This window comes from Rhinolophus hipposideros (assembly GCF_964194185.1).
Source record: "Rhinolophus hipposideros genome assembly, chromosome: 20".
In the NCBI taxonomy this organism is placed as follows: domain Eukaryota; kingdom Metazoa; phylum Chordata; class Mammalia; order Chiroptera; family Rhinolophidae; genus Rhinolophus; species Rhinolophus hipposideros.
In genome coordinates, this window is record NC_138066.1 from 36,658,215 (window position 1) to 36,673,414 (window position 15,200).

The window sequence follows — 15,200 nt, forward strand, 5'->3', positions numbered from 1 at the left end:
AATAAATGCTAATAAAAGTAAAGAGAGAGAGAGAGAAATTCCTAATGACATTACATCAGAACTTGCAGCCAGACACCCCTGGACCTATTATCAGGAACTTTTCCAATTATATTAATTCCCTCTGTGTTTGTTTTCAGTTTTGCTTGTTTTTGTTTGTTTGTTTGTTTGTTTTGTTTTGTTTTTATCAGCTGAAACCAGTTTGAAGTGAGTTTATGACACTTGGACTGGAAAGAGTCTTGTAATTCATTCATACATTCATTCTTTCATTCATTCAACAAATGTTTATTGACATAAAGTTTATGGGAGTCCTGAAAAGGGACTAATTAGTGTAACTGGGATGGGCTGAGGAAGAGGTCACTTTAAGAGGGGAGGTAGAAAGGGGGAGGCCATTCCAGAGAGAGAGAACAGCCTGAGCAAAGACTAATTTATTGTCTGATTCTAACCCCTGGAAATAATGCTAATGATGGATGGACAAGTTCATACTGGTTGGTGGAAAAGATGCTTGGTGGGTGTGGGACCTTGGAGTGCCCATCAGATCCTATTGATAGGCAGTTGACTATTTCACCAATGCCTGAGACCAGTCCTCCTCCCACCCTCAGCCACAAGAGAAAAGGAAAAGGAGTAATTTCTGTTGTTGGGATCGTTTCTGGATTTGTGGTCCCACCCTGTCATGTAAAGGAGGAATGCGATGGTGCAGAGCCCAGCAGAAAAGTGGCTGTTCAGAGAATTAGGACCACTCTTAACAAAGTGGTGTTCAGACAGAACTGAGTAGGGAAGGTACAGCAAAGTAACTGGGTTGGTATGGAAAGTGTGGGGACCAGTGAGGAGGCATGGCTTGTGGAAAAGGAAGACAGACCTGCAGCCTATTGCTATGGTAAGAGAAGTAGACATGGTCTGGTATTTCAAGGCCTTTCCTGGTTTCCCTCTACAGCTGGGGTCCTGATGTCATCCAATTTCTCACAGCTGCACATCTGGATGCCAGAGAAAGAAGGGTTCTTAGCGTGTCTCTTCTGGGAGGAGGGAAGTTTCCTGGTTCCCAGTCTCTGAATTTTCAGCACCAGTTTGTATTTCTTTTGGTGGGAAACCAATCCTTTCTGGGGGATTTACAACTCTGGAATCTGGGGGTATGGGCAGGGGAGTCGAAGGGAAATGTATGGCTCATTAAGAAAGACTCACCTTGTTTGAGGTTTGAGGTAGTGGCAGGAGGCTGCTACAGAGCCCCAGAAATGACATTGTATTCATTAGGGATACTCCTTTCCAGGTGATTCTGATCCCGGCAGAACCCACATGATGATTTGAGTCCATTGCTCTAGGAAATCCATAACCTGGGGGCAGTTGGGGCAGGCTACCCATGGGGAAGAGAGACTGCACAAACGACGACATAGGTACCCATCCCAGGGTCATGGGGAGAATTAACCATGCTGTGTGGCTATGACTGGCATGTAACATGCACTAGAATCCTCCTTCTATGACAGTAGCCCTCTGAGTCAGGGCCTCTGACTTTTCCCCTCCCGGAAAAGCCTCCCCTAGGCCTTTGATTCTGAAGCACATAACTAGGGGAAACTCAGGCAGAGTAGGTTAACTGAGCATGTCTGGAGGGCTAAAGCCCTAACAGCAGGAAAGTGGACCCAGACTGTACAGGGTTACAGACTGTAACAGACTGTAGACTGCCTGGCTCAGAATCTCAGCTCCACCACTTATCAGCTATGTGAACTTAGACAAGTCCACCCTGTTTCTTCATCTCTAAAATGGGGATGATAACACACCACACTCACCCCCAGGCAAGTGAGGCAAGTTTAAACAGTTCTCTTTTTCACTCCCTCCCTCCCTCTCTCTCTTCCTGGTTCCCTCCTGTCCTCTGTTACTCATCCTATGTAACTTCCTTCGGAGAATACAATCCAACACAAATCCTTTTAGAAAAGCAGGTTTTATTGGTCAGGCTGCTCACCAGGACACAGCAACGTGAGAGGCTCCCCAGAGCCTGCAGGAAACTGCATCTGCCCACAACTCAGGCCCCTTTAGCCCATCAGCACCAAGGAACCTTGTCCCATAATCCCCATCCTCCCTCAGCTGACCTGTCTCTTGTCTGGAAGCTTTCAGAAGAGAGAAGGGAACCAAGGAAAGGGGGTGGGGGGAGCAAAGCTTTGTATTGTAAAAAAAGGTTTGTGTCCCCAGGCTCCCTCCCTCCACCCCTTAAAACAACTAGCTGCAGTTCTAAAAAGCAGAGCAGGGAAAATAAGGCAGAGGAGGTGGGGGGAGAAGGAGGAAGCCTTCAGGGTCCTCTTTGGGCTGTGACTTGCAGGGAAGGGAGTTGTCCTTGTTTCTGATAACCCCCCTTACTGGGAAGGAACAGCAGGACCTTCGCATCCTGAGGAGAACCTGGAAGTAGCAACCCTCTTACCCCAAAGATTCAGGAGAGGAACACACAAGGACAAGAAGGCTTTGGCAAATTCTGCAGCTCTTACACTAGCTCTAGGGAAGGATCTTGAGAAGAATCTGCCCCGAGTGAGGCAAGGCTGGGTTGCCCTATACACCAAGATACTATACTCTGTTCACCACCCCTCCATCTTGCAGCTCGCAGCTTGGGGGCATAGCCTTTGGCACCTTGCTTTCTCCAGTTTGCTCCCCTCCTAACTCCCAGCTCTCAGCAGCCTGGTGCTGCCCTCTTCTGGGACCCTAATTTTCTGGGCTTCCAGAAGTGGACTGCCCTTGTGGCACCATCCGAATCCCATTTGAGGGATGGGGTGAGGCTTACTGCTCTCTAATGTTTGGGTCATCTCTTCCTCACTGTTCTCCCTCCTTATCCTGAAATGGTCCCGCTGTCCTCTGAGAACCCCAGTAAGATGAGGTTCTTGTTCTGTGTTTCTCATGCTACTAATGAGAACGCTCCTCTCTTCACCCATTTCCACCCACTTTCTACTATTTCCTGTTCTCCTTCCCAAAGCCGTAGACATGTGTTCCTGTGTGTAGATACATAAACATATGTGTGTGCCACCCCCACCCCCTTCCCCACCGCTCTCCTTGGGTCCAGCCTTACTTGTTGGGACCCTTTGCAGATACAACCTGTGCTAGACCCTCATCCAGGTTCATGGCTCATTCTGCCCTCTCTCCTCCACGGCCCAGGTTCTCCCAAAAGCTGTTTTCAAGTCCTTCTAGTATGGGGCCTCCCATATGGGCAAGGATCTTCTTCGGAATTCACTCTTTCCTATATTTTGGCGTTGAAGCCTCCAAGCATCAGGATGAGAAAGAACTAAATGGGCAGGAATGACAGCAGCTGGGTATGTGAAGGGGAGATTGGGGGGAAGGCAGCCTGCCTCAAGGGGGGCCCAACTATTGACATGACAGCATTTTCCCCTACGCTCCCCAACTTGCACAACCAGGACATGAATCACTTCCCTCTCTAGTTCCCTCCAGACTGTGCCCAAAGTGGAGCTGTCCTTTGTGGAGGCTGCCTCCCTCTCCCATCTTAACAGGCATAAGACTCGGAAGGCTGCTCCTTGGGGGAAGGTGTCCTCAATTTAGAAACATATCAGCCTGTTCGAGGCCGAGAAAGAATGCGAAAGAGAAAGTTCAGGAGGGAAAAGAATCAGGGAGGGGGCGGGGAAAGGCGGGGTGGTGCAGCCGCCTGGGCAGAGCCCCACGCCCTCCCGCTCAGTCGCTGTCGCTCTTGTCCACCAGCACGGCATCCGACTCCTCGGTGATCTCCAGCAGCGTGTGCACGTCGGGGCTACTCCCACGCAGCAGGTCGATGGCCTCTCCACGCTCCGCGCTGCCCTCCTCATCCTCGGCGCCCACCTCCACCATCTCGGTGGCCTTCAGGACCTCCACCTCACCCTCACGGATCTTCTTGACGTGGAAGGTGAAGGGCGGCACCTTGTAGACCGCGGTCTTGGAGCGCGCGTAGACCACGTGGTCGGGAGTGAAGGACTTGCGCAGCTTTTCTCGGGAGGTCTTGAGCTTCTCACGCCGCTCGCTGGGGACCAGGCGCGTGCCCAGCTTGTTCATGCGCTTCTCCAGCGTGTGCCGCGTCTTCTCCAGGTTCTCCTTGGTCTTGAGGCGGGTCTTCTCCAGGTTCTCGCGGGTACGCACCTTGGTCTTCTCCATCTTCTCCTTGGAGAAGGCCTTCTTGAAGTCGTCCACGCGCCGCAGGCCACTGCGCTTAATGCGCTCGGCGCGGGACTCCTCGATGACCTCCTCCACCTCCACTGCCTCGTCCGAGGACAGCTCCAGGACTGCCGCGTCGTCCTCGGGCCGCTCGCCCTCGCCCAGCTCATCGCCCTCCTTCTCCGGCAGTGTCTCCGACTCCTTCAGCGACTTGCTGATGCTCAGTTTGGCCGGTAGTTTCACTTCATCCTAAAGGTAGAGCAGAGCGAAGAGATGAGGGCGGCTGGGTGGGAAGGCCGGACGGGGACTTAGGGGACGCTGGGTGAACCTGAGGCAGGGTGGCGGTGATTCTGAGTGTGTGGTACCCATGAAATCGACCTGGACTTGTTTGCCGTTGTATCCCCAGCACTTGGCACAGAGCTGGCGCCACCTCATGCGCGCCCCATAAATTTGTGTCGCATGAATGGTAACTACACAGACATGGCGAGGAGGGAACCGTCGGAGATTGGCCTGTAGTATAATAGCACTTCGGTTAAGTATCTCTACGGCCCTCCAACCCTGTCTTTGCACCCTACTCCCACCCTTCATACACAAATCATTCATTGTTTTGTGCCTCCCAGAGAACGGAACGTAAGTTTGGAAATTGGCAGAGCGCCCTCTGGTGCACTAAGTCATACACTGCCCAAGCCAGGCCTAAAAGCAAAAGGGTTTGTTCAGGTTGAGAGGATCGGTAGGGAGATGAACTCACAGTCTGTATCAGGCGTCCCCCAAGGAGGGTAGCTTGAAAGCAAGGTAAAGGGAGTGCGTTTCCCAGATTTCAAACCATGTCAGAACCAGTCTTAGGGAAGGTAAGTTGTGGCCCATATCCCCCCTCCTTGACATCCGCACACTATTTGGCTCCACCAGTGATCATTCCCCCACCCCCCACGCGTAGAAATTCAGGGAGGCAAGAGGGAGACGCTGGCTAGCAGCCAAGGACATGTTTTCTCCCCAGCACTTATATTTCTTCTGGTTCTGGCTTCCCTGCCTTGGAATGGGAGGGAGGGATTATTTTTCCATTCTTGCTTTTTTCCTCAGATCGGAGCTCAAGGGGCCAGGAGGAGGATGGTGGTCCAAGATTCCCTGAGATCCTGGAGCTCAAAGCCAGTTCCTCCCTTTTCCCCTCGCAGGACCTAGCACCAATACTGTTTTCCAAGATCCTGACTCTGGGCCAATGTTTCCAAATCTCAGGATCACCTCCCACCAGAAAGGGAAAGGGGGTATAACCCAGAACATAAACAGGGTCTCCTCTTTGGCCCAGACTCTCTTTAGAGTCTTCAGATGAAGGAATGAGAGATAGCTTTTCTAAAGGGTTTTCTGAAGATTGTTTCCCAGGACTGTAAGAAAATCACAACTGAGAAAAATGAGGCAACATGAGCTGATAAACATGTAAATACACACACACATACACATACATTGGGCACTTGGTATCTGCACCACCTGCCACAGAAATTCCTTCCCCAGCCCCCAACCTTTTTCCTCTTCCCTCCCATCCACATCCCCCCAGAATTTCCTGGTTTACACTGAAACTAGGAACACCCCCTCCCAACTTCCTTCCCTCCCTGTCAATAGCATTAGCATGGACAAAGAGGGAGTGCTGGCTCCACCTCTTCTAAACTGTGCACCAGCTCTTCTGGGCATCAAGCCACCTCAAACTCTCTAACTCTACTACACTTCCCAGCAGGCAAGGTGACCTGGACATAGGGCATGCTGGGATTTGTAGTCTCCACTTGCCATAGATGGTTTAGTACTATTGTGGGCACCCTATATCACTCTGTCCATCCTTCTGCCTTTTACCACTTACAGAGGCACTGAAGGGGTGTTTTCCTTATTCTGAGTGTAGGAGGGTCCCAACCTCTCTTAGCATTCCCTCTGATTTCCAGTTGTGAACCTTTGGGTCTCCTTTTGCAATCAGTTGTCCCTGTTCACTACTCAAGTCCTTTCTTTCACACCATTTTAGGACTCTCTAGGATTTGAACTGTCACTACTTCACCTGTCTCCACCCAAAATTTATCTGTAGCCCCATATCAAAAAAAAATTTCAGCTCTAATCTCTCCTTCATAGCCTACCAGAATAAAAACCCACATATACACCCCCAAAGGGTGGAGGAGAACCCCTCCTTTCACTAAGCTCAGACAATGTGGATGGGCTAGGGTAGGATTAAGGGTGATGGGCGGGGAATAGTCAGGAAACAGATCCAGCTGCTGGAAAACAAATCCACATTGTTTCTTTGCCCCACCCCCAGCATCCCTGATTCTACCCCCTGCTCCACCCCACCCCCTAAAGGCTGAGCTGGCTGGTTTTTCTGGCCTCTGGCTTTCTAGATAAAGGTCTTTGCCAACTGAGTTTGGAAGTGAACAGGCCTTTGGAGAGAGTTGTAGACTTCTTATATCCAATGCCATCTTCCTAGTGCTTGATGAAAGGTCTCAAATGCATTAGGGAGCAATCCCAATGAGGAGAGGTTTATTTCTGGATTTCGGGGCAACTTCCCCAGTCCAGATAGGTACCTGGAAATATAACCCCATTCATTGTATATTTTCCCCAGAGCGATGGCTTACACCAGAGGAGCTGCCTTCTTGGTGGAAGGTCAGAGGATAGGGGAAGAAACAACTTGACCCAAGTCCCTGGACGGGTCTAGCTGGCTCTGGAGAGGGTATTCCACCATGACTTCTAACTTTTCCCCTCCATTAATGAATTGTTTCTTTCTCCCCATTTCCACGCCAGGTTTCCCCTATGACTCACAGCCTTGGAACGCTGTCTTGGGCCCACCCAGTTTGCCTGTTGCTACAACAACCATAAACACGGTCCCAAAGCACCTCCCCCTACCCTGGGCACACAGACCAGGCACCCTTGTCCCACCCCTACTTCCCTGGCAGAGTTCCTGAACCAAAGGAGGAGCCTAAGCGGGGGCCAGGGAGGAAGGGCTCTGCTTGTTCTGTTTTCACGTTTTTATTAAACAAAACCACCACTCCCAACAGGCTTGGTTTCCAGAGTTACCTTTAATGACCAGATCTGAACAAAAGCATGCACAGCTTCCCCTGTCCCCCACCCCGAGCACACACACAGCTCCCCAACCCAGGAAAGCATTAGTCCAGGATGAATAGAGGAGCCCCAGGGAAGCTCACAGCCCCTTTCATTCCACTCCCCATCCCTGCTGTATAAACTTAAGATCCTCTGTCTTAGGAAGATTTTATGATGATCATAATTTAATTGAGCACCTACTATGTGTCTGGTCCTTGGCCAGGTACTTCACATTCGTCAGGGAGAAGGGACAATATCATATAGATCTGGGTAGGAGGCTTTCTTGTCTTAGAGCAAACCAGCTCTGTCCCCAACCACACTGCCTGGGAATAGCCAGAGAAGACTTTGGAAAGATAATTCAGAGACCCAGGATCTGCTCAGAGAGGATGTTAGAAGAGGGTGCAGACTTGGGGAGAGGTGAAAGAGAGGCTCAGTCTTAAAAACTCAGGCTGTCCACTTTAGGTTGCCAGAGAAACCACAGTCAGAGGGTCCTTCTTTTCTGCTTTAGTGTGATTCTCAACAGGGGTGATATTATCCCTAAGTGTATGGAAATTGATTCTTGAGGGTATGAGGGGGTTTAGATATTATAATAGGTTGTGGTACTCCAAAGAGTTCTGGTACATAGATATATATAGTATAATGGTAGCATTAAAATTTCATGGGGGCAGGGACATTTAGGGGGAAATGTCTAAAAGGACTCCTTAGAGGGATTATTATGAAAAAAAAAAAAAGTTGAGAAACACAGTGCTATAGGGAGGCCAGAGGATCCAAGCCAGAACCAGCTACACTGTCCCCCCTTCTAGCCTCTCCAAGTTGGCAGCTTTTGAGTGCCCCGCCCAAGGCAGGATCTGGCAAACATAAGGGATCTCTTTGCAAAACATTTTCAAAAAAGACTGGAAAAAATAACTGTAAATATTTTCCCCCGCTACAGGGAGGGGATGGAGAGGGCACAGAACAGACCCCAGGCCTGGGCCTCAAAGGGTCCTCTCCAAAGAGGCTTTGATCCAAACTGGCCTGCCTGGGAGGAGGAGGCAGAAGGGGAAGGGAAGGGAGGATCAGAAGCCATGGCGCAGTTTCATGCAATTTAATGCAGGGCAACATTGGGTGCAGCTCAAGTATGGTGCTTGGAGTATCTACTATTAAGACAGAAACCAAGAAGTAGGGGAGGGCCCCTTCCCTTCACCTCCCACCCCATTGCACACACCATATTTGCCTGAACACTGCACAATGCAAGCGTTATTTCACAATACTCATCACCCACCCACAAGGGACAGTGACTTGGAAGAGGCTGGCCATTCTGTACAGACCACCACTAAGCAGTGCACTGATCGTGGACTGGAGTGACCCCCCCATGCCCACAGCCCCATGGGACTGAGGAGACCCTAAGCACCCCCACCAGCGGTCGGCTCCTTTGGGGTGGACAGAGGCACAGACTCTGGATAATAGGGCAGTGCCCTAGGCATCTGGTCAAAGGGTGGGAGCTCAGGCACTGTCTCAGGCTTCAGGTCAAAGGACTCATTCTCAGGCAGAAGGTCAAAAGGCACGATCTTGGGTGTGGCCAGGTCAGAGGGTGCATTCAGCTTCTTCTTGGGCTAAGATGAGGAAAAGGGGTTTAAATGGGACTTGGGATGGATGCGGACGGGGTTTAGAGAAAGAGGCCTTAGTGAGCATGCAGAGTTGGGGCTGGTGAGTAAGGACATGGAGGAAATACACAATGTATTAGGATGGAAAGAAACCACATTTTAAATGCTTCATCAAGAGGGCCCTGGGGCTCATGGGTGGGACAAACCCAAACCCATGAATTAATAAACACAATTTAAATGGAACCCCCTCCTTTCTTCCCTCTGGAATCTTCCCCAGTCCTATCCTAGGCTTTCTACCTTCTGTCTCTACCAGCTGTGGCCATGGGGTGATGCTATGGGGGGGTAGGAGGGGATGGGGTAGAGTGATGGGGAAAGAGGCTGCTGGGGTAGGGAAGTAGGGAAGGAGTTTTCTAAGGAGCCAGTTGTTAGACTCTAAGTGGGTAGGCTCCAATGAGTAAAAATTAAAGGCGGGGATCATTGCTGGTCCCAGTTCTCATTATTCCCCAGGGCAGGGTGGGCACCGGCTGCCGCCCTGGATAAGGAGAGGGAGAGGCATAGAAGAGGGATATCCTGGCTATTTCCCTTTGGTCATGTCCTCGCCTCCTGCCTCTCTTGACACCCTTCCCCCTACCCATGCTTGGGCTATCAGATACCAAGAGGCACAGAGAAATCAGGATCAAAAACCAAGCTATATTTATGACAGGTGGACCTACGCCCTGGGATACCCAGAGGTAGCTCCCACCTCTCCCTCCTGAGCAGCTGAGCTGCCACTCTTGCTTTGGACAATCAGGAGAAGTCAGGGGAGAGGGACAGTTGAAGGCATTATCAGACTCTGGTGACAGTGGTATTAAGTAAAGGCCTGCAGGCACAAAAACGCAAAGCAGCAAGTGCCAACCTGCCCTGCGAGATCCAGGGAGAAGGTGGGAGTGGCAGAGAGGCTGAGGAGACAGGAGCTAACGTGGTCCTCTTCTAGCCAGATGCAGAGGCCATGCCAGGGGCCACCCACATTGGCCAGGAAGCTCCAGTCCTTACACCCTGCTCCCCCCATTCACTGTCATTGGGCCAGGTGACCATACATTGCCTCTACTTGAGCACTGTGAGACTAAGCAGCTAATGGGCACCAACCTTAGCCATACTAAGGTAACACTGCGCGCGCACACTCACACTCACACTCACACACACACACACACACACACACACACACAGCAGCCCCAGTGCCAAGACTGTGCAACTGCCTCAGAAAATGAAGAAACAATAACCAACCCTCCATTAGTGCAAGCTTGCACCCTGCTTTCTACTGCAGAGTCCGAAAATAGAAGGAGGAGGTGGGGAACAGAAAGTGTAGCAGAAGAAGAGGTACACCTGGGTTCTGGCCTCAGGTTTGACTCCCTCACCACTTGAGTGACTATAGGCAGATGACTTCCTTTCTCTGAGCCTCAGCTTCCTGCGCTACAAAATGAATAAACTGACGTTGATTATCTCTGAGACATCTTCCAGCTCAAAGTGACCCTTGTGACAGAATGATGAAATATTCACAACGGTATGGTTCAAAAAAAATTGAACACACCACCACTCATCTCTGAGGTTGGTTGCCTAGCAACAATAATCCCTCTTTTCTCCCTATCAGCTGCCCACTCTGTGCCATCTCCCTTTTTGATTTTGACCTTTACAACAGTCAGATTTTATTTACTTAAAAAATGTCAGAGGGAGGAACACAATTTCATTTCGTCTTAGAAATACCCCTAAGAATACTCTCCCTGCTTTGGATCCAGTGACTAGGAAAAACAACCCAAACTCAGCTTTTTGGAGGAAAGGCAGGCATGGTAAGCACTTTCTCCATGGCCAGGAGGCTTAGCGGGGTGAGAGGGACCACGTTGGGAATATTCTTTGACAAAGGTGTGGGGTTCTTCTGGAACAAGGTAGCCCTGATTTGCCTTGAGTCCAGGAAGGAGCTATAGGTTGGATTAGGACTTGGGGAGGAGAGGCCAGCAAGCCCTCCTTCCAGCCCTAGTTGTCTTTCCCTTTAATGCCCATGAGCCACCTAATCCCTTAACTGCTTCCTGGTCCTACCCTCAAGCACTTAGAGCAGGTCTGATGGGTCCATATGTAGGTCACTAACTGCCTCATCAAAACTGCTCAAGGAAACATTATTACCATTCTAGCCTCTCTTTCTGGATTCCAAAAGAATTCTAACAACATGCAAATCATTGGGAGAATTGGCTTTTTAATGATCACAGGACCTCCTGTTTGTATAGTGCCCACAATCTGCTTGATCAATCTCCCAGCAGTTCTCAGTCCACTGACCCCTAGTAGAATTCTCTTCTCTCCTTCACTAGCTGTTGCCGAGCTAGGTACCCCCTGATAGGATGGGAAGCCAAACCACTAGTTTTTGTGTGGGAGACAGGGAGGGAATTGCCAGAGAAGGACAGTGATAATGACTCAGAAGTGAGTTTAAAGTGAGGGCTCTGGTATCCTGGGGTGGGAGAGGCTGAATTTTGGGTGTGTGTGTGTGTGTGTGTGTGTGTGTGTGTGTGTAGGGGGTCAAATGCAAACTTAACCTGTGATGTCATTATGCCTAGCAGTTCCTTGAATCTGGGATGGGGCCACATAAAGGATTCCCTCCTTTATCCCCCAGGAAGAAGGTATGGGAGGCCAGATGACCTGATCCCACAGCTGGGGCCATCCCACTTTTTCATGCTGTCTTCCACTCTGCCCCCCTTACCAAATCATCACCTCCCACATCAGCAATTTCAAATACGGCACCCCTCCTCTCTTCCCACACTGAGAACTCATACCATTCTAGGAGGCCTTTCTCCAAATCTCTCTCTGCCTGGCTACCCAAGCATGCAACCCATCAGCCTGATTTTCCCATAAATGTTGCCGCCCCCAATCTTCCCTATTAGGTCTGCCAAGGCACAGGGCTATTTTTACCTCATTTTCTTCCCAGGCCTGCAGACCTCAGGGAGAAGCGGCCTCTGCTTTCCTCCAGCATCTGAGTTCCCTACTCCTTTGCCCCCACCTGGAACATCTGCTGTACAGCTCAGGGAAGTTCTGCTTCCCTGAGCCCCACCCTGTGGCTGGAAGCTTTTTCTTTACCTCTGAGTTCCACTCTGAGTTGGGAATGCTTTAGTTCTTAGTTATTTCTCCTGTCATTTGGGGGCTCAGGGTGCCCAGCTTGAGCTATTTCTTCTGTCTCAACTCTCTATCCCCCACTGGCCCTGGTTTAGCACAGATGCAGTCAAAGCCACCCTTTGATTAGACCCCTCCTCCCAACCAGACACAATAAACAGCCACAGATCCCTGCCAACTGCTGAGAGGGAGTAACAGAGGGATGTTCTTGGCCTCTGCATGGAAGTCTTTCTCCCTCCATACCTGTCCTTCTCTCAGGTTCTCCATCTTTGACAAAGAGAGGTTTACCCTGAGACTAAGAATTTTCCCAGGTCCTATGGTCCAGGACATTTAAAGTCAGAAGGGTCACTCGTTCAAGCCCTTTATGGCAACCCTCTACCACAAAGCTGGCTTATTTCCCTGTCTTGTTCTCCTTCCCTTGATGCCCCCCCCCATGCTAGGTAGACCTCTTTAAAAATCTCACCATCATCCCCAATTCTACTTCCTCCAAACAGTTAGATTAAGTGGAAACAACTCTGGGCAAACATTTTCTACCAGATAGTGCTGTATAGGGGGATAGAAAAGCTTATTAAAAGCTAAGTGCTTCTTGGGAGTAGTCCCCGGACATGGGGGCAGGGTGGAGAGTACCACTTCTGCTTCTGTCCCACTACGGCCTTCTCAGATAAGTACCAGCTCACCCACCTCCTGTGTCTGCTGTCCCCAAACACTTGCATCTTTCTTAGCTCCTTCTGAAGAGACCAGCCTAAGGACCTCACAGCATCCCAGACGGTCACTCAGAACCCAGCTTGACCAGGCCCCAGAGAGGTCAGTGAGACCACAGCTCCCTGATAGGGATCTTCTCACCTAAGGGGTGTGGGAAATCTAGCCTTCTTCTTCTTTCCATTCCCTTTGGCAGGCAGAGGAAGGGGAAGGGGGAGCACAAACTACCTCTCAACCTCCATGAGCTCACCTCCTTGAGGCAGGAACATCAACCAGGCTGCAAGAAGCAGAGAGGTGAGGCTGGGCACATTGCCACCCAAGCAAAGACCACCAAGCTCTCAGCTCAGGCCCAGATGGGACTGGGGCGGGGGAGTAGAGAGGGGCAGCAATACTAAGATTCCCAGGTTTATGTGGGGTTGTGGTACAAAAACTACGTTTTTATTCAGGCAGGGGGAATGGGGAGAAGTGCAAAGCTAGCAACAGGCGGCCTGGGCGGAGCCTGGGGCGCTCCAGCCTCCTCCATCCAGTGAGACCTCTCCTCCACCAACCCCCGCAGGTATGCGGGGTGATTCACTGCGCCCAGACCGCGGGACCAGGCGGGACCCGAGGGGGTTGTCCACTATCCTACCCCAGCCCCTCTTGCCCTCTTCACACTGCGCCCCCCGCCTCCGCCCTGGCCCGCCTGCTTCTATCGGGTGAAGGGTACCGGCGCGCCGCCGGCTAGGGTGCCCCAAGGGCCTGAAAGTGCTGTGAACCCAGGGGCAGACCGCAACGGAGGGACGGGGTGAGCAGCCGAAGCTGAGGCGGGGTCCGCGGGGGTGTGCTGGCTGCGGCGTCCCTCTCCTGACGCAGCCCCCGCCGGTGCGTGCCTGAGCCCTGAATCACCCGCTATATTGGGCGGGCAGGGCCGGAGGCCCCAAACCTGGGCCGCGCGGCCAGTGTCCGTTTACAGCTGGCCCTAACGGCCGCCTGGGACCCCCTGGCTTTCCCCAAAACGTCCTCCGAGTAAGAAGACTTATGACAGCCAAGTTGGGAGCAGTCTCCGAGGGGCAGTGTCTCCGAGTCCAGCCCCGTAACTCGGTTCCACTACATGTCTGACACCAGAGGGAGAGGGCTCGGTGAGGAGGCATGGGGTGCAGAGCGCACCCCTCTGCGCGCTTCAGGAATCCACCTCTCGCCCCACCCCACCCCAGCAGCGCTCTCCCAAAGGAGGGTGTGTCGCCCGGGGCGGGCTATGCTGGCGGGATTGCCGTGCCGCGGGCAGGACCCCCACCCCAAGCCCCGGTCCGCCCCGCCCGCTCACCTGGTAGATCATGACTTTAAAGTTACGGCGCCGCAGCAGCTCGGCCTCGTTGACCTCCAGCTTCTTGATCTGGCCGGCCTGGCGCTCCAGGCTGCCGCGCACGGTCTTCACGTTGACGCTGACCTTGCGCACCTTCTCCAGCAACTTGCTCACGGTGTTGCTGGTGGTGGCGTGCGCTTTGCCTAGTTTGCTCAGCTCGCCCTGGATGCTCTGCACAGCGCCCTCCATCTCCGCCTGCCGCTCCTCCAGCTGGGCTTGGGTCAGCTGGATCTGGTCGACCGCGCCGATGATTTTGTCCAGAAGGCTCAGCACCAGCACGCCGTTCACCTGGTCCGGCTTGATCAGCTCCTCGGAACCGGCCCCCGACGGCTCCTCCGCCACCGGCCCCCGCACGGCGGAGGACCCTGGGTCCTCTGCATCAGTGTACCCGGGAAGCGGCTGCTCGATGATATGGAGCTGGGTGTCCTCCATGGCTACCCGGAGCCGTGCGGGGCCGGCCGGGTGGAACTGAAGCTGGAGCGGGAGACTCGGAGAGGAGGAAGAGCGGGAGGGGGGAGAGCGAGAGCGAGCGAAGAGCGGAGGAAACCCGAGCCACGTCCGTGCGCCCCGGGACGGCGGCCAGAACTGCGGGGCGGGGGGTCTGTGAGCTCCTGGCTCCCAGGCCAAACCCCAGAGTCTCGTTGCCCATTGGCTGGCCCCACCCCAGAAAGGGAGGGACCGGGACAAAAGGAGAGACCGATGGTGGGGAAGGGAGGGCAACCCGGGGGGACCCAAGAGCTGAGCGCCCCACCCTTCCCAGCATGGTTGGAATAGTTGGAGCCGAAGACTAGGGCCTCCACGGGCAGCGGAGGCGGCGGGAGTGGGACTGGGACGGAGGAATGTGAGCTGGAGAGGAAACAAGTCCTAGAGTGTTGCTCTACTTTTCCCTCTCGCTTTTTCTGCTCACCTGCGGACCTACCTCAGCCCTTTCAGGCTAGAGCAGGGAGTCAGGTGGAACACGAGATCCTGAAATTATATGCGAAACATTGTGTTTGCCTGGGCCCAATTTTTGAAAGGGAAAGGATCCATGGCTTCCCCAATCTTTTCGAAGGAGCCTCTAACCCTCCACCCCAAGTTACCAACTGCTGTTCTTGAGGGGTTGTTTGGGAACGGGAAGAGAATTTAAGTTAGGGTCACAGTGGTGGTGAGGGGCTGCAAAGCTCCTCTAGGTTCCTCTTAGAATTATCCTAACAGAGTAGGATTTAAGATACTTTAACCTCTCTCTAAAAAGCACCTTTCCCTGTCTTTCTCCCTGCCCCAGAGGCCTAGGTGACGCTAACCCC

General features: G+C 52.4%; 1 protein-coding gene across 2 annotated transcripts; it reads right to left on the reverse strand.

The window, feature by feature from the left end:
* Positions 1 to 274: 274 nt before the first annotated feature.
* Positions 275 to 14,715, reverse strand: CAVIN1 (caveolae associated protein 1). 2 transcript variants are annotated; one of them, XM_081028881.1, is made up of 2 exons: positions 13,879 to 14,715; positions 275 to 4,353 (listed from the first exon to the last, which is right to left on the reverse strand). In XM_081028881.1, the coding sequence occupies exons 1-2, from the start codon at positions 14,347 to 14,349 to the stop codon at positions 3,652 to 3,654; spliced, it is 1,173 nt and encodes a 390-aa protein (XP_080885007.1). In that variant the 5' UTR covers positions 14,350 to 14,715; the 3' UTR covers positions 275 to 3,651. The 2 variants fall into 2 exon arrangements, with proteins under 2 accessions (XP_080885007.1, XP_080885008.1); XM_081028882.1 differs by lacking the exon at positions 275 to 4,353 and adding an exon at positions 7,086 to 8,756 and having other exon boundaries at positions 13,879 to 14,670.
* Between the last annotated feature and the right edge of the window lie 485 nt (positions 14,716 to 15,200).